The 20,232-nt window shown below is 37.0% G+C and overlaps 1 protein-coding gene across 11 annotated transcripts in view; it reads right to left on the bottom strand.

The window, feature by feature from the left end:
* tacc2 (transforming, acidic coiled-coil containing protein 2) overlaps positions 1-20,232 on the bottom strand; it is a 99,623-nt gene that overhangs the window by 59,824 nt on the left and 19,567 nt on the right. For 6 of the 11 annotated variants that reach the window (XM_087279393.1, XM_087279404.1, XM_087279403.1 and 3 more), the window contains 4 exons: positions 14,917-15,155; positions 12,329-12,454; positions 1,213-8,064; positions 420-743 (listed from right to left, as the gene is read on the bottom strand). In XM_087279393.1, coding sequence (XP_087135519.1) covers positions 420-743; positions 1,213-8,064; positions 12,329-12,454; positions 14,917-15,155 — 7,541 coding nt within the window. The remainder of the gene's footprint in view (positions 1-419; positions 744-1,212; positions 8,065-12,328; positions 12,455-14,916; positions 15,156-20,232) is intronic. The other 5 variants (XM_087279397.1, XM_087279399.1, XM_087279401.1 and 2 more) reach the window with 1 other exon arrangement.

Below are 20,232 nucleotides of genomic sequence, written 5' to 3'. Positions count from 1 at the left end.
GTTTCATGATAATTGTATATTTATATTGGCTATAACAGATTGTTATTGCTATTATTGCATTTAATATAGTTAAAAACAGTCAAAATTCACAAATAATTTATTTGTTGTTAATAGCAGAAAATCAAGAATATGATAAATCATTTATCATTTCATTCATTTAAATCAAATAAATGTAAATCAAAGGCGGCAACCTTTGTCTGATGAAGAGCCGAGTGGCTCGAAACGTTACACGCTCTGTGTCAACATTTTTAATTTAATAAATTTGTATTTTTGGAGCCTTGGTGTTGCCGCCTTTGATTGACATTTATTTGCACTTTTTGCGGTTTTGGCTGAGCACCCAATTTAGAGAGATGTTCGTGCTTTTGTACAGTTTATTCATTTAAATCAAAACATCTAAACGTAGACTATTTAGGACTCACCTGCAGTCTGATGCTTCTTCTGGTTGCTCAGTTACAAGGGGAAAACTCTCCTCAGGTGCAGGGGGAAAAATCTCCTCAGGTACAGGTGGAAAACTCTCTTCAGGTGGAGGTGGAAAGTTGTCCTCTGGAGCAGGAGGGAAAGTGTCCTCAGAAGCAAGGGGGAAACTCTCCACAGGACCAGGGGGGAAACTATCCTCAGGAGCTGGGGGGAAAGTCTCCTCAGGACCAGGGGGGAAACTCTCCTCAGGAGCAGGGGGTAAAAACTCCCCTGTTGGGGTTCGGAATTCTAGCTCTGCCTGAGGCGAACCGAAGCTCTCAAATGGTCTGGAAAGACAAATAAATAGAAAAAGCAGATGAACAAATTATGCTTACTGTCTGTTTCAGTGCAAATGCCATATAGCTGGTATTCATGTAAGTGTATGTGGTGCCCTCAAACATAAGAAGCCCAGTGTGTGTTTGTGAGTGGGTATGAAAGGATTCTTTCTTGGCCCAAAGGGCACGAGTTGATGTCACTGTTGAGGTCACTCTCAGGAGATAATGGGCTGTCTTACTTGTACTTGGCTCCATTTTAACTCAAAATGACATTTGAGCATATAATATACTTTTTTACACACACACCTACATTCAAGGTTTTTTACACACACACCTACATTCATACAGTCCAGGTTTAGTGAGAAACTGTTCTAAGTAAATGTGAATTCAATATGCATCTGTGTGTATCAGTGAAAGCCTCTACAGTTTCCCTCAATCACTTTCATTAAAAAAAAATACAACACATCCGTATGAAAAGTACCTGTTGTCTGTAGATCCACATGTAGTCTCGTCTTTGTGCTCTGGAATGACCTGAGACATGGAGGCTGCCTCCTTTAGAACTCTGAGCCAATCAGACCCTTCAGAAGAGTTGACTTTATTTGACCTCTCAGGCACAAAGTTTGCACTGTCTGTACTGTCTGTCTGGGTGTCTGTACTGTCTTTAACCTGCACTGCTCCTGGGCCTGAACCCAGTAACCCATCATCTGCAGCTTGTGACACCATGTTGACTTTTTCTTCACTAGCTTCACTGTCATCTTTCTGTATTGCTTTTGCATTTGCAGGAGAGCTATTTGCTATTTCAGGGTGTTCCTCACTGCCACTTTTAAGTGTATCTGAGGAGCTTTTATGCTGCTCAATTGACTGTTGATTGACTGTGAAAGGAGGTTGAAGGCAATCCTGGGGATAAGTCACTACGCAGGAAGCAGTCTCAGGGCATAACAATGACACAACTTGGTCCATTTCAATCAAAACCCCATCAGTTGCTATTTCTATTGGCTGGTCAACATTACAGACTATTGATTCCTCTGAGGCAGATAAAGAGTGCGCCTCTACCTTGCTTTGGTTTTCTTTGGACATGCTTTCTTTCCCTACATTCTCTGACAAATTAGGTCCAGTCCCTTTGGAGAGTTCCATGTGACATTTTTCAGCGGTCTCATTTATCTGTTTACTTGTCTCTTCTTGAATTCCTTGTGGTTCTTGTCTGTCATTTGAAAAGGTGTCTTCTGCTTTCATAGTACCAATTTGGTTTTCAGTGCCTGAACAAGTTACTGCATGTTGTAGCTGCGTGAGCTGCTTTTCAGAACACAGTGTATGCTGTTTCTCTGTGTTTTGGGTGCCGTCTGGGAATTGCTCTGACAAATGCTTATTAAGCTGCTCCATCCTCCAGGCAGCTGTCTCGGATTCGGGAGTGGAATTAGGAGCATTGGGTTTTAATGCATCTTTAGAGGCCTGGTCCACACTTATCTCTTTTTCTTCTTTAATACTTTCCTCGAGAGCAGTGGCAGAAAAACGGGCTGTGTCACTGGAACACTGAGCATCAGAAGGCTGAAAAATTAACTCTTTCTCCTGCTGAAGCTGGGAAGGTTCTGCAGCAGACATCTGTGCAACTTCACTCACTGAATCAGGTCTGATCTCAGTGTTTCCAGTGTCTCCAGGGGTAACAAAGTCTAAATAATGCTCGTCTGTTTTAATTCCTTCTTCATAGTGTAAGACGCTGGGACTTGCAGAGAGCCCACTTGAGTGACTTACAGGAAGTTCTGCTCCTTTCTTAGTCGCAAGGGTTTTGTTCCACACATTTCCATACTCATCCGCACTGACCTGTGAATTGGAACAGTCTGCATGTTTATTCACACTTTCCTGTGATGCTGAGATGACAAACTGTTTAACCTCGAGAGCCTTTATAACTCTTTTGAATTCGGAAGTTTCAGATCCTGACACTGCATTCACAGGCAAGTTAGGAGCTGGTTGTGTTTGGGTTTCACTTAAAGTGCTCTCACCACAAACATGAGATTTCTCACCTCTTAGTTCTTTTGTTGGTATACTAAGATCTTCATTCTGTGGACAAATACTGTCAACATTAAAATCTCTGTGATGGCCCTCCACTAGTTCAGCACTCTCTGATGTGCTGTCTGGGGAACTTTTGGCCTCTGCACTACAATACACAGTCACTTTCTCCTGTTTTTCACTTGCATCAGCATCTGCATGATTATTGGTCTCAGCATTTTTTAATGCACAGCTTTTACCCAGACTTAACACTGCTTCTGGGGCACTGATAAACATTTGTTGCTGCTGGAGCTCTTGGGACTGTGGAAATGCCAAATCTGACTGTCTCAAAGCCACCGAAGTCTGATCAATGACTGGAAGAGATTTTTCAGTTGGTGGCCCACTGTGATCCACAGTCTTTTCTATAGTGCCTTTGAAGATTACACCAGAATCAGGCACAGAACTGGACAGAAATTTTCCTTTTGGAATAGTTTCATTTATTAGATTTTCTTCTGGTATTTCGAAGAGCTTCATTAATGTCTGGTTCTCTCCTCGAGTTTGATCCATATTTTCTTTTACACTCTCATCTTGTTTTTGAGAATTATTTGTGCATTCTTTACTGTCATTTTCTGTGATGGAATTCTCATGTTCTTGCACACATTCCTTGTTTTTTTCTTCACTCATTCCCTGCCTGAATGCTTCAGATAAATTTGTCTTTATTTTTACATTGTCTACAGACACACGTTGGACAGGTTCTTCAGACATACGTGTTCCAAGTTTGTCCTCTAAAGGCATCAGGAGAGAATCACATATGATGTCATCTTTAGGAGTTTGTTGTTTTATCAGTGTAATTTGGGAATGAAGCATTTTATCAGCACAGGGTACTTCAGAAGTATTTGTTTTTTCTCTGCTGTCTTTCAGCTCTCTAAAAGCCATTTCCTCTTGTTCCTTCCATCTGTCCTGCTCCATATTTTTCTGTTCATTTCCGTCTTCTTGAGAGATACTTTCTTCTTGTTTTGAGCTGGCTTTTTCTTGAGTATCTTTTGCACAGTTGTTGTTGTGCTCCTCTCTCTTTACTTGCCTACCTTCAGATGTGTCTTTATTAACAACTTCATCATCTGATATAACACTTGTAGGGGCTTTGCATGAATTATCCTCAAGTTTAGAATTTGCATTTGCTTTTCTCTTCTCTTCTCTAACAATCTTCAATTGCACAGTGTCGTTAAATTCTTCATTCTCTTTCATCTTCGTATTTCCAACAATATCTGGTTTCTTTGACATTAGCAGAGAACCACCTGCCTGTTCTGGTCTGTCAGTTGTGAGAAGAAGGGATCCAGATGATGCTGCAGTTTCCTGTGCAGAGGCACCAACAGTGTATGGCGGGTGATTGGCATTTTGTTTGCTTAACATGTCTTCGTTAGCATCTAGATTAGTTTTGTCTGCAATATTCTTTACAATCTCTGGGTCAGACTCACAAACGCATTTTACACTGCAATGCTCTCTAGTTTCTGCTACAGCAATATCACAATCACTAATAGACTCACAGTGACTCAGCATTGGGCCTGGAGCCTTTAGTACAATGACAGACACATCCCTGGCAACACTGTTAGTGCTTTGTGTGGTTGATGAGGAAAGATCCCTTTGTGCTGGCACTGTAATCTCCACTGCAGTAAGAGAGGGGACTGCTTCATCCTCAGCATCCATTCCATCACTTTTCATCATTTCAGCACTGAACTGTGATTCAGTCTGACATGGCTCAACATCTGCATACGTATCTACTTTTGGCAAAAGTGGCATCTCTGAGGTTTCAGTGGGCTGTTCGGTGGTAAAATTCTTGTCTTGATAAGTGCTGTCTGCGTCTAGGACTGCGGTTTGAGGCAATAAGCTGGTTTTTACCTCTGACCCCTCTTCACATGTGTATTTTGACTGCTTTCCTTGACTGTCATTCACAAGATTCTTTGAATTATTGGGAAATTTGGTTTCTATACCACCTGCTTCGGGTAATCCATATCCCTTTGTTTCATCTGTCTCTTCAATTTGGTTTATCTGTTCAACTTTTGCAGAGACAGCATTGTCAGCATGCACAAGATCTACAGCAAGGCTGCAATTATGACCCTCTTGTTCTGAAACATCCTGTAATAAAACACTATTCTTTTCAGAGGATGCTGACTCATTGTGACTGATTTGAGTTGTATTCAAAGCTTCTTTATATTCTTCCTCCTCTTTAATTGCTTTAATTTCCTCTCGAGTTTCATTACCCACATCCTTTGTTTCTGTAACACCGGCGGTCTCATCTGCAGTTGACAGTGATGAAAATTTAACAGGATTACTCTTGCTGGCATCAGGAGTTTCATCTGTCACTTTTCCACTTTCTTCACAACCACCCATATTTACATAAACATTTTCTTCAGGATTTACAGTAGCCTCACCCTGCTCCTGAGATGTTGTTTCTGTGCAGTTCTTCGGCTTTTCACTCTTTATTTCCTCTTGTTCCACTTTTGCTATTTGTTGACAATTTTCTTCCCCTTTACATTCTTCCTGAGATGTTTCATTTTTCACACTGGATTCCTCCTCTGCTATTGCATCCAGTACAGTAGTTCTTTGAGCCACCTCTGGTTCTGTCTGAGATGGAAGTTCTGCTTTGCTGATGCTGAGAAAACCTACAAAGTTGAAGCTAGCCTCTTTTACTGGATGACGCAAACTTTCAAATACCATGAGTGGGGGCAGAGAAGCACACTCAGTCATTTGGCATGTCAATGCAGCATCCTTTTGGTCCTTAAAAGAGCTCTGCAAACCTTTCGAAGGCAAATGCCCTTCCATTTTAGTACAACATCCAGTGATATCCCTCATGTTCTCTTGCAGATTAGTTGATTGAGATGTGTCTTCTCTTGTAAGAATTGTTTCTTGTTTTTGTTGCTGTGACTCAGTCTTGATGGATGTGTCACAGTTTGCGGATTTAGTTTGTAAAGCACTCTGTACCTGTTGATTGTTGGCTTGCACAGCAAGGCTTTCGCTTTTTGAAGAATTTGCTGGTGGAAGTAATAAATCACTGCCTGGCAGTTCTGCTCCTGATGCACTTGGGCTCGAATTCTGATTAGCCTTGTCCTCTCTCTGCGCTTCAGCCTCTGTAGAGTTTATGAGGGAAAGAGGAGGGGGTGGGCTGATGGAGTCGCAGTCGTTTATTCGATTGATGGTCAGAGGAAACAGGGCTGTGCCTGTTGTGACAGGATGGATGAAGTCACTCCTGTCTTCTGGTGCCGTTTGTGATGCTGTGATGCGATGGGATGGACACGTCTCTTTCACTGTCTCTGTCTGTGACACCCTGCCGGCATGTGCTGCGTTCTCTGCTCCGCCTTCGCTTGTCTCTTTCTCCTCCTTTTCACTCTCTCCTTTTTTCTCTTTTGATAGGGAACTCTCCACCTTCCAGTCACATGTCCCAAGGATGCCTGGAGAGGAACAGGTGACCGCTGCTTTATCTTCTGTGCTAACCGTGCCTGTATCCTTGTCTCCGGCTAGAAAGAGTGCAGTCGGCAGACCCCCTCCCTTTTTCTCGTTCTCCGTCGACTTCTTTGGGGCTATTTTATTGCCACAGCTCTCCTCTGTCGTCTCCTCTATCTGAACAGGTGAGCATTTAATCTTCGGAAAAATTAATAAGGTGCATTCTTGCCCCTCTTCAGCAGTAATTTCACTCAGCGTTCCCTCTGAGCTTGGAGACTCATCCGTGTCCAGCACTGCCGATTCTCTCTCTGCTGCTTGTACTATTATTGCGGCACTTTGAAATGCATCATCTCTCTTCTTCTCTCCCTCACTTTCTATCATTTCTGGCATTGTGGGTGTTGTTTGTAGCAATGTGGAGGCAGCGGACTCTGCTGAAGCCCGTTCAAGGGCACTCTCTTCCTCCTCCTCCTCTTCTGTACGAGCTCGGCTTGGAGAGTGTGAATTCCCCCACACTGGTGCGTGTGTGCCAGCTCCACCGCCTAAAAGAGGTCCATTCTCCTGTTCCGGTGGCTGTTTCTCTAAGTCACATCTCCCTTTGGGCTCATATTCAGAGTCTGTTTTAGCTTTGCAGAAATCAATCACAACAGCAGATGCATCAGACACATTTTTCTCATGTTTGACTTCCCCGGTGGTACAGTGGTATATGGTTTCAACTACTGATATTGATTTGTAGGGTCCATCTGTCTGATCCTGGTCATCATGTTGCTGAAGCCCCTGCAGAGGGTGTAGTATTTTGGCTGAAAGATTATCAGCCAGAGTAAGATGAGCTTGGTGAACCTCGAGTACTGATGGTGGGGACCACATCAATTGTTTATCCTCACGACACAGCTGTTCTGGAAGTTGTAATTCCTGTTTTTGATTCTCAAGGCTTGATCCTACATTTGTCTTTGTTTTTATCTCTTCACTTATCTGTTGCCGTGTCCCTGACTCCACCTGTTTCTGTATGTTTGGTTGTACACTTATTTTAGCTTCTGAATCCCACGTGTCACCAGCATGTTTATCCATATGCGTGGACGGACATGGCAGTAAATCACTAATCATCTGACTATGCATCTCTGCATTTTCAATCATCTGTGTAGCTGTTGCAGAATTGATGACATATTTGTTCACAAGATTTGCCTCTTTAATAGCCACTGTTTCACTGAGTCCTACAACATCATCCAGAGAGCATTTCGAATTGCAGGCATCTTGTATTGATTGATCTGGGGTAAGTGCTTCCTTTGCTACATCCTTCTCTGATGCTGTTTGTGTACCTGTCCATGTGCTATGTGTTGTTTGTTGAACAGCTATGCTCTCAGCTGTGTCTATTTTTGGCTCAATAATTGACTTTGTTTGCTGTTCTGCCTCTGACAGCTGGCTAGATTCTTCTCTTGGGTTTTCTGTTATATTCTTGATGTTTCTGACATCCTTAGATTCAGCTGTACACATATTTCCTAGATCCTTTCCTAAAACATAATCTCTGAAGCTAAACACCCCCTCTTCACCTGCTGTTGAGTCATTTGTGTGTGCTCCATCATTTCCATGGCAACCTTGATGAAATTCAGCAAGTTTATGTGAAGATGAATCAAATGAATCCTCTTTTACTTCAGACATTTTAGTTTGTTCAGTTTTCTCATCCCTTCCGGGCAGGACTAAGGGAAAACACTTGTTCAGATCACCTGCAGTCCATGTGTCAATAATGGAGGATTTGCCAAGAGCTGCCATTTCATCTTCACATTCCTTAAAGGCTTCCTGGAGTTCATAATCTACTCGGACTAAAGGATTGAGAGACGGAACATCTTGCTGAGGTGTACTAGGCAAGTGAACCTGGGTCAGTGATGCAGATTCAGTAGAAACTTGGTCACCATCGCAGCTATCACCGATCATCAAAAAAGAGATATTATAATTAATTTCCTCTGAGAAACTTTCAGTTGTTCATTCCACACCAAACCAAAGCAATCCAGTCCAACTCATGCCAGAGACAGGATGAGAAGCCATGCACACAACAAACTAAGTGCTTTGAAAGCAGAAGAAACCAAACACGCACAACATTTCCTAATGAATATTTTGTAAACGTGATAAAAGGGAAATCTAAACTCATACATTCATTCATTTTGTTTTAGTCCCTTTTTTATCTAAGGGTCGCCACAGTGGAATAAACCGCCAACTTATCCAGCATATGTTTTACGGAAGCTCTTCCAGCTATAACCCATCATTGGGAAACATCCATACACACTAATTTACAGACATATACTACAGACATTTACCCAATTCACCTATACCACATGTTTTTGGACTTTTGGGAGAAACCTGAGCACCCGGAGGAAACCTACACAAAACTGAGGAGAACATGCAAACTCCACACAGAAATGTCAACTAACCCAGCTGGGGCTTGAACCAGCGACCTTCTTGTTGTGAGGCGATTGTGCTACACACTGCACCACCATGCAGCCAAGCTAAATTGCATGAGACTTTTTTTACCAATCATACCTTGAATTAATATTTTATTTCCAAGCTGAGTATGATAAAATTTTGTTTTCTTTCAAACATAACAAAATGTAGTGCATTAATTCATTGAATTAAAGCTATAGTTTACCTTAAACTGAAAAATTCTGTCATCATTTGTCCATTCATCGTGTTCAGTTTATTTTCTTCAGCTAAACACAAAATAAACTATTTTTGAAGAAAGCTGAAAACCAGAAAATGTCTTTCATAGTCTTTTTTTCCCTACTATGTATGTCAGCAGTTTTACAGTGATTTACAGCTTTCTTCCCAATATCTTTTTTTGTATTCAACAGGATAAAGAAACAGGATAAATAAAGGTTTGGAACTACTTAACAGCCCCTAACCTGATTTCACCAAGTAGGACATGTTCTTGTATCAACATTTATGATGATCCTGAAAAAAACCATTTCCAGCCAATCAGAATTATGAGATACTTTTATCGTTTATGTTAGGTTTAGACTTACGGTTAGATTTATGCACTTCTACATGAGTGGTATCCAACTATTATTTCCCTCTGATTTGGGATTAATTTACAGTTATGGTTGGGTTTAAGAGTAGGGAATAGGTATGGATTACATTTAAATGATGTTCCAGGATCAACATAGATGTTAACCCAGAATCGCATCGTACTTGGCAAAATCATGACGTGCACTTGAGGACTAGTAAATATTGTGCATAGTTTAAAATCTTCAGAATTATTTTATATACTCACAATAAGCTGACCATCAAGTGGTTCTAAACCTTAATATGTTTCTTTTTCTGTTGAACACAAATGATGGCATTTTAATTAGTGTTGGTAAAAGAAGTCATTGACTTCCACTGTACAAAAAAAATAAAAAAATACAAACGCTTGAAAGCATATTTTGTTTTCATCAGAAGAGAAAAGTAACATGCAATTTTCTAAGAGATTATAACAAGATGCTGAAAAATTATTGTAATTTTAAAAAGCTAAAATGAGAACATTTGCCAAGAGAAAGCCAAGAATGTCATAGCCTGAAGTCATGCTACATTTAAGAACAAGGTTAATGCATATACAGTTGAAATCAGAATTATTAAACCCCCTTTGATTTTTTTTTTTCTTTTTTAAATATTTCCCAAATAATGTTAACAGAGCAAAAAAAATTCACAGTACAGTATGTCTGATAACATTTTTCTCTTCTGGAGAAATTCTTATTTGTTTTATTTCTGCTAGAATAAAAGCAGTTTTGTTTTTTTTAAAGCATGTTAAGGTCAATATTATTAGCTAATTTAAGCTATATATTTTTCAATTATCTACAGAACAAACCATCATTCTACAATAACTTGCCTAATTAACCCAATTAACCTAGTTAAGCCTTTAAATGTCACTTTATAAGCTGTATAGAAGTGTCTTGAAAAATATCTAGTAAAATATTATTCACTGTTATCATGGAAAAGATTAAATAAATAAGTTTTTAGAAATGAGTTTTAAAACTATTATGTTTAGAAATGTGTTGAAAAAAAAATCTTCTCTCCGTTAAACAGAAATTGGGAAAAAAAATAAGGGGACTAATAATTCAGGGGGGTTAATAATTCTGACGTCAACTGTACGTATAACAGATAAGCACTAGCCAAAATGCTTCTAACAACCCTATTAGAGCACACATTAAACAGCCTGGTGAATCATAGATAGTGACTCTGTTTAATACGTTTTAGAAGCTGAAACATAGTCAGTGGCTATACTGTTGCAATAAAGTAGCTACAGTTGATCTAATATGACAACCATGCTTTCCACACACTGCCTCTCTCACCTTAGCATGCCTCCAGGGGAATTACTAGAACAGAGACAGCTTAGCTAACTCCTTTTCTTGCCTGTCATTTTAGACTAAAAATCTATCAATCACCTTCACCTCAAATGGAAATAAATGAAAGAGCAAAGACTCATGTGTTTCCTGATTGGACCACAGCGATCATGTGATCTGCCAGCTAGCTGATAAAAATGACAACAGGCTCAACCACGCAGCCTTTTTATTTTTTTTTAGTAAATGATTATGACTGGAAGCTGCCACTCCCATTTGTTTTATAACCCTTCTCTGGCATAACTGGAACATCAGACAGCTGTGTTGCAGTTTAAGATACAGCAATTATGCTTGCATGTACTAAAAACCAGAGGCCTTTTGGCATACAGTGTGTGTGCATGAGTAACAGAACTGCAGCCACTCCCTACTGTGTTTCAATACCCACAATCCTCTGTCCTCGCAGATGGTATATAATAATATTAACAACATAAATAGCATAAACACACTGAGTTTAGTTTGACATGACGAGCCATACTTGAGAGAAGCTAACCTTAGATATGCCCTTAAAACATGTCAACTATGAATGGAGATTGCATCTGTCTGTGTCAGCACAAGCCTATGCAATTGCAACCAGATGCGATAATGTGTTGATAACTCTCTCAACACGAAAAAAACTGAACACTGACACAAAACATACACACAAACCACATTCAAGCATGGCTTCCAGTTAAGGAGGACATCTCTCACGCTGCACATTAATATCTTGTGGTAAACCAATATCTTTCTTCTCATGCAAGGATGTTAAAAGCACTTCCAGCCTCCCAAACAAAAACCAACCAAGTGCTAGTTTAGTTCACAGCAAACCAACTCGATGAACTCGATGAAGCCAAACAGACCACCATCGCAGCTATCACAGCTTGTGTAAATATATTTTTTACTTGTGAAGAAGTTGTTCTGCTATATATTTTACATATAAGTATATGTAAAAGAGAATATGTTTCTGCGTTGTGCTTTGTATTTATCATTGAAGCATTGTTTCTCCTTGTAAACTACATAGAAATACATTCCCAAAATATTAACCCTTACTGAAAAACCACGTGTGCATTTTAAAATCATATGTGAAACATGTGCTCACACATTAAACTGTGGTTTAGAACATTTTTATGGTAAAGGGATCAGATGTTTTCACAAGTATCCACATTTGTTTAGATGTGAGCATATGGGTTTCACTCAAAAAAGGTTATTTCACATTTATTTAGCATATTTCATGTGGGATTTTTAACACGATTGCACATATGAAACTCATGCAAAGATCATGTAGTTTTTCTATAAGGATTGAGAAAAATGTAAATGCTTTTTTTAATTGACAGTTAAATTCACTGATAAAATTATACAAACAAAAATGTTGCACAAACTCTGTTCAAGTTAGAAAGAAAATGTATATAGCATGAATTTATGTTTCTGGAGAAAGATATGATTTGGTTTTATTTATTTTTCATTGTATAAAGTTAAGTTAATACTTTAAACCATTAATAAAAATATAAAAAATAATATTTGTAATCTAGATTTATAAAATGCATGCTGTTTTATTTATAATTTGCCAAAAAAAATAATAATTTTATACTGGACAATATATTTCAAGTGTAGCTGAAATGCAACTAAAAAGCTTTAAAAAGTTTACAAGTTTTGTACATATTAGTACAAAACATTTACACTGCACACTTCAAAAATCACACCCAAAACACAAAATGGAGCTAAAGAGATCTCACATAAAATATATCCATGATTAAACTTTTTGTAAATTATCTATGTCTGTCTCTTATGCCATAACAGACTAGTATCTCTCTATCTCCATTTTCATTATTCCTCTGTTACCTCTTCATGAGGCCCACTACTGGTGAACTGGCCTCCATGTAATGCTCTAGGCCTGCCAGCAGAGGGTTGGCAGTGCCACCCAGTGCCACAGTCTCATTCTTCATATCACCCAAGCTCACCTGCTCACTATACACACACACATACATACATACAGGTATAGAAATTATTATTTCCCTATACTCGTAAAACAATTTAAATTACCATTGTGTATGAAATGTGCTATATTGTATAGATAAACTTGCGTTGCCTAATAAGTCCAGTAATAAGTGATGCATCTTATAAAGTATTTTGTGATAAATTGGTCACACTTTACAATAAGGTTTATTAGTTAATTAATGCATGTACTAACATGAACAAACAATGAACAATACATTTACAACTGTATTTGTTCATGTTAGTTAACGTTAATTAATGAAAATACAGTAGCTCATTGTTAGTTTGTTAACTCATGGTGCATTAACTAATGTTAACAACCATGGACTTGGATGTTAATAATGAATTAGTAAATGTTCAATTATGATTAATAAATGCTGTACATGTGTTGTTCATGATTAGTTCATGTTAGTAAATGCATTAACTAATGAACCTTATTGTAAAGTGTTACCGATACATTTACTAATAAAATTACTTTAATAGTAATGAAATTACCTGGAAATTTCTACCAAATTCCTGTCATAGCTCTAAATAGTTTTGATTAAGTATTGCTCCATTACACTGAAAAAGACAGAATCCATAAAACAGTTCATATTTAATATTAAAATCATATAAAATAAAATATAAATGTCTGAAAATAAACCTTTGATAAAAGCATTTTGAAAGTCATTGGAGTGTTTCTAGACTCTACCACCTTACGTTGGCAAGAGTTGAGGCTCTTTTGTGGGCCTGCCAATTGTCCATTCAGTCAAGTTTTCCACAGGAATGAGTCAGAGATTAATGGAAAATATCCCTAGCCAAGCAAGTACATAGAAAGATCTTCAAAGAAAAAGTCCTGTGATTTGCTTTGATTGTGAAACACTATGAGATGAGATATAATCAAGAAAGTGTCAGAGTTTGATCCAATCTGTGGCTTCCAGTTTCAAGATTTACAGTATATGAATGTTTGTAATAGACAATTCATGGCACCTTAAAAATTATTTCAGCAAAATTCTAATAATCATGTAATACATTTTAATAAGCTGCTCAACCCTGTTCCTGGAGATCTACCTTCCTGCAAAGTTCAGCTTGAACCCTGATCAAATACACCTGAAACAATTTAATTAGGACCTGAACAGCACTTGATAATTACAGGCAGGTGTGGTTGAAATGGGTAGCAACTGAAATCTGCAGGAAAGTAGATCTCCAGGAACAGGGTTGAACACCCCTGATGTACACTGTAAAAAAATTATAAGATCAAATATCTATGGCAGCATAATTTTATAAGTTACAATATACTAAAAACATAAGTTAGAACATTATTACCTTGGTTATTGATTTGCCTAAAAAATTGAGGCAACCAGGATTTTTTACAGTGTACTCACCTTAAAGTTTTTCCAAACCTGTTTGAGACATTTCTGGAAAAATATTTGCTCTTGAAAGTCATTCAAGTTTGGATATGATGCAATCTCGCAAATTCTATTTTTTTTTTCTTGCTAGTTTTTTATCTTACATTTGACAATTTTAGCTTTTTACCTCAAATCAATGATGTGCTTCATTCATTCATTTTCTTTTTAGCTTAGTCCCTTATTTATCAGGGGTCACCACAGCGGAATGAACCACCAACTACTACGGCATATGTTTTATGCAACGGATGCCCTTCCAGCCATAAGCCAGAACTGGGATACACCCATACACGAAATTATGTGCTTGTTTCACTAAACTAAGGTATAATCAAAACGTAGCAAATATCTGAGATAATTATCTTTTTTTATCCCTAAATTGAGTTTAGAATTTGTGATTCTATGAAATATTAATAAAATGCGATTCAGGGTTAGAATTTCAAGAATAAAAAAGTCGGACTCGTGAAATATAAACTCAGAATAACAAGATTTAAACCCAGAATGAAATCTCACAAATTTATCTTCAGAGTTAGAATTTTGGAAAAAAATGTCAGATTTTTTAAAAACATAAACTCATAAATTGCAGGATTTAAAAAAAGTGTCATAAGATGTAAAATTAAACTTAAATAAAAGGCTTATTATTGCACAGTTTTGACTTATATCACACTATTCTAATATCTCATGACTCATGAGACTCTTCTGTGAGTAGAACATTAACTCAATCATCTTTCAAAAAAAAAATGTTATCCATATCAGAGAGCCACTTCAATTTTCTCTAAAATGCAAAACCTACAAACAAAAGTTTTCGTTTACCTGTACACATGTATGCAAAACATAACTGACAGGCAGAAAAATTTGCATCAGATGTGAACAACTTTTCAAAAGAATCTACCGTCCTGTTGTAACTTGCCCGTTGCCAAGATTCAGTTGATAAACCTATACACCTCAGTGCATCACTCTTAAGGAAATACAGTAAGTGTGGGTGTGTGTGTGTGTTTATCTGTGTGTCTGTGCCTGAGTCTTTGTGTAAAACAATCAAATGTTGAGACATACCCAAGTGTGGTTCCCCAGGTGAGATTGAGCTCAGTACTGAGGTCGAGGTCTAAGCTGGGCAGCAGATCATGAGGAAACTCCAGCTCCTCTTTATCCTCCTCTCCTTGTCTTCCAGGCTTCTCTTCCTCGTCAGCAGTCACCTGTGTCTCCGCTGTGATGGACTCAGGGTGGACAGATCCGTTCTCAGTGGCGGCAGATTTCTCCTTCGGCGGGCTCACCTTGTCAGTGTGGACTGCAGCCTGAGAAACACAATAAATGGAGTTAGAGCTCAGACCACAGCAATCTGTTTTTAATCAGCTCTGTAAATCACTCACAGCAGCTGCACACACCAAAATGGCTCACTTGCCACTTGGAGAACAAGTTGTTTAAACCAAGATTAGGTTTCTTTAAGTATACAGGGTTTGACATTTAACATCAAAGAAAATACACCTACCATGACAATAAAAACCCAGAGGTGATTTTGACAGCACACCCTAATCATTTATCATTGTGCCATTTGTACTTTCAGAAAACTCTTTAAAAAAATAAACATGCTTTCAGCGAATCCACCATTTCAGCTGGGCCCTGAGGATCAGTTCAGACATGCTCATTTCCCCGAGAACAGGCTTGTGATTAGACCACATTCGATATAAAGCCAAAAAAGTATTTTAAAGTCTTAAGTTATATCATGTCACAAGTGTCATTGCAATTTTGATCAAATTTTAATTTGAAATGAAATGGCATCCAAACGGCATCTTTCCGGAGCCAAAAAAGGAAGAAAAGCAGAGGAAGAAAAGGAAGCTCAAGGTAAGTTCTGCTATGCATAATACATTATTTAGTAGTGTATTAGGACTTGTTTTAATAAATGCAATGATGCCCAAATAGGCCACATTCAGCATGTTTTATTAAATAATCTATTAATTATCTATCAGGTTTCCCCCTCATTTTGTCAAAATCGAATTTTACTGACTGTCCAACATCTAATGCAATGTTTTGTTTGTGTAAATCTCTGTGTAAAAACAAGCTAAAATGTCTCCTGCATTTCTAGTTAGTTATGCATGTATTTGCATTATATTATTTTACAAAAAAAATGCATTTGATTCATGCTTTATTTGTATAGGTCATACTTTACTTTATTCAGTGTTTTCTGGCTTTATCCAAGTAAATCTAAGTAAATATTTGTACATGTGTATTATAGGTTAAACATGTTACAGTTAATAAAAATGTATACATTTAAATATTTAAATAGTATTTTTTGTGCTTTCTTCTCACTGTTTTTACACAAGTGGGCCCAATTTTTTTTATCTCGTCTATGGGCCCTCAAGCCTACCGGCCAGCACTGGATATGAATAAGAATTTTATGCATGCTTATGAAAACTGTTATTAAGTGTCATTTGCTCAGTTATGTCATTTTAAATGTTATGGTGACATTGTCTTTGTTATGACAATTTGGCATAAACAAATATATCATAATCTGTCTTTTATGACAACTTGGCACTACCAAGACAAAACCTGTCATAGATCTGTCATAAAATATTTGTCATTAGTATTTTTCTTGACCTCAACTAGAGTGGTTCAAATTGATACGTAATTAAATGTTAAAGACACTGTTATAAAATTATTTTTACAGAGTACTGACATTTTAAATGATTCAAGAGTTCACACTAAGCTGATGATTGATTATAAAGCATGTTTGGCATGCTGTTCTGGGAGAGAGCCCTGAGTTCATAAGATCCTTGAGCCCAGGGCTCCCTCCCGTTTGCAGGGCAAGAGGGGAGTTTGAGCTCAGGTAGATCTCGAGAACTCCCCTGCTTGTGTATGGCAAATGCAAATTAGGAATTACTATGGAGAGATATATTGCTGATTAAGCTCTCATCTATGGTGTCGATTTGGTTTGGTCAATTTACTTATGTTATGTCTTTGGCCAGTGGGAGGAAACCGAAGGGCCCGGGGGAAAACCACACAAACATATAATATTAACTTGTATATTAACTAACAAAAATATTAACTTGGCCGGGTAAAGACATGAACCAGTGACATTCTTGATGCGAGGCAACAGTGCTTACCACTGGGCCACCGTGCCGCCCTGTCAAGGAGAAGCGGAGGAGTGGGGGTGGAATGGGGGATTCTTCAAGACGAAGATGGCTAAGGTAAGCTGCTCTAGTTATGTATAGCTATTTAGAAATCATCTGATCATTAGTTAATGCAGGACCTGCCGCAGTCAATCATATGTTTAATTCACTGCTAAATGCCATTCCTTTGTAATTACTTATTAAATAAATGAATAAATGTTCCCTTTTTCAATAAAAATATAAAGATGCCATTTCCACTTTGAATAACATTTTGTAAAATGGATATTAAAATGTTTTTTTAATCATTAATGTCATTAAAAGAAATCTGTATTTTTCAGAGTATTCACCAGTTTTTTGTCTATATTTTTAGTAGCTGTGCACACCTATTGTTTCGTTGCAAATGAGGCTAAATGAGTGATTGTTCTGCCTTTACAGGTTTTACAACTCTCCTCTCCAAATGAAATAGGATAGCTGAACTAGTTGCCACAGTTTAAACACTGAATGCATTCTCAAGCGTTTTGAATTGTTACAAATCTTAGTTATTGTTTGTGATATTTAAAAACTAATTCTAAATAAAAATTGCATCAATTTATTTTTTGTGTACATCACTATTAAAATATGTTATTTTTATTTCAGAAAAATATGTTCTGAAATATAAAAAAATGTAAATTATCAGCATACATATTTACATTTTATTTTGGCAAATTACAAATTATAAAGCATACTTGTGAATTTTGGAAAATATACTGTAATTGTCAAAATGATCTATATTTATTTTATGCCCAAAATTATTATAATATTTAGAAAAGATCAAGCAAAGAACTCTAAAGGTGGTTTCCTCGATATTTAGATTTTTTGAACCCTCAAATTCCAGATTTTATAAATATCACCTGATCCAAACAAAAAATACATTAATGAAAAGATCATTTAAAAATATCGCTTGATCCAAACAAATATATAAATAGAAATATCGCCAGATCCAAACAAACCATACATCAACGAAAAGATAATTTATTTAGTTTATTCAGATGATCTATAAATAAAAGTTTCCAAAAACTGACCCTTATGACTGATTTTGTGGTCCAGGGTCACATTTATTTAAAATCCTGATGTTATTTTTAAAAAAGTGACATCACAGAAATTACATCACAATTAGAGATACGATATGCTATCTTTCAAACTTTCATTTGCATAACAAACACTCTGATTTAGAGTAAGAGAGAACCAAATCCCTCGAAAGCACAGACTGATCTCAACCACACACACTCATTGATCAACACACTATGATTCACAGGCAAGTCCTTGTGCCGCAGCAGCAGATCATGTTGCAGGCACTCTGAACACAAGTCCCATTAGAGGTGCATTACAAAGGAGTTCCACGTCCTTTACCCATGCTTTTTTAGCATCTTTGACCCCAGCACACATATCTAATGCACGCAATACACACATGCATTCTTACCTTTACCAGAGGTTATGTGTTGTACTTTCTCAAAGCTGTAATGCACTGATCTACATTTCCAGGCCATTGTAAAGACAAACACCACTCAGTTTAAATCAGGTCAGAGTATCAAATGAAACTCTTCAATACATGTCCAGACAAAGTCAAAGGTTCCGATTCCATTTGCTTATTCAGACATTTAATTTGTGAAACAAACACAAGGGTTTCACATTTCATCAGCATTCGGTTGTGACAGATAACTGGGGTTTTGACAGAAAACGGCAAAACCCCTGAAGAACGGGATGCACTTCACACACCGGTGAACAATCACTGTACTGTATCGAAGTCTCCCAAAAGCTCTCTCCCACAGAGACTCAAATCAAAATTAAGACTCATTGTCTGTTAAACTACTCCAGGACTCGCCATTCTTACCTTGTATTTTATAGAAATTTCAAACATTCAAATATAGGCAAATGATGTCTTAAACCACAAGTAAAAATATGTTTGTATACACTATAATTAATGTTATGAATTAATATTAATTCATGTATTCATTCATTCATTCATTCAGGCCTATCAAAAACTACATTATAATAATTTAAGGGCAATGTGTGGAATTTAAGTGGAATCTATGGAATCTTGTTTTAGTCAAAAAATAATTGTGACTATGACAAAATTGTGATGTTTTTTGACTAAATTGAAGTTTATATCAGGACATTTATATCACATTATTGACAGAGACATTTTAAATATAACATCAGTTGTGATAAAATATCAGAACAAAAAGGTATAATAATATTAACTTTCTCATTTTATTTGCTTAAATATTACTTAATAACATTTAGTAGCATTGTACTATTGTTATAATTAATAGCTTAACTTGAGATAAGACACTGGTTTAAATACATTGGAAACACAATGGAGTATACATACAGTGCCCAGCATGAGTACACTCCATTTTGAAAATTAGTATTTTTTATGCATTTCTCAATGAATGTGGGTAATACATATTGGTGCATTTGAACAAAACAGATTTATTAATCATATATATTTATTAAAATAATATTTTAGTCGCAGAACAGCTTTAGAAATGCAAAGATAATCAATTTAAATTCATGCAAAATACTGCACAAAAATGCAAACTACAACATTTCAACAAAAGTGTATATATTTGTTTTGTGATGCTAATTTCAAGCATAATTGTAAATTATTTTGTTAGATTAGCTCCAGATTTGGCTTCAGTACTGACTAAACTAAAGTATATGCACAAATATAATATTGTAAAGCATCCTATAGAAAATATTTATTTAAATGAGAGATATGCGGGTGGAGAGCACTGTATATATAGTAATCGATGTCAATTCTACATCCGATAAAGGAGTAATTAATTGCTAATGCTTTTTTTACACAACAATGCTTTATATAACACATAAGCAAACCCAAATCAATAGCACAGATCAAACACTTTCAACCCTGATCATAAAAAATGACTTTTGTCTCCCTTTAACTGTACACGCTGTAAGACAATATTTATTCACACCTACACTTGAGTGTAATAGAATGATACCACATTTTATCTGCTTATTATATCATTTTTCATGGTTGGTTTCATGTTCCCCAACTTCCTGTTTCCTGTCTATGCTGTAAACCTCTACTTAAACCCTAAAACCTTCAATGAACCTTAAGCACCTTAAAAAATATTAACACTCACTGAGCTACATTTGACAGTGTGTGTAATATTTAAACTTAGGTTGTACAAAGACTTCTCTTACCCCTATATACAGCAAGCACACAAGGGCCTTGGATAATGAAAGGTAACCCAAATCA

This window comes from Danio rerio, chromosome 13 (genome assembly GCF_052040795.2).
Source record: "Danio rerio strain M-AB ecotype USA chromosome 13, GRCz13ab, whole genome shotgun sequence".
Lineage (NCBI taxonomy): Eukaryota > Metazoa > Chordata > Actinopteri > Cypriniformes > Danionidae > Danio > Danio rerio.
This window is presented reverse-complemented; position numbering and strand designations above follow the sequence as displayed.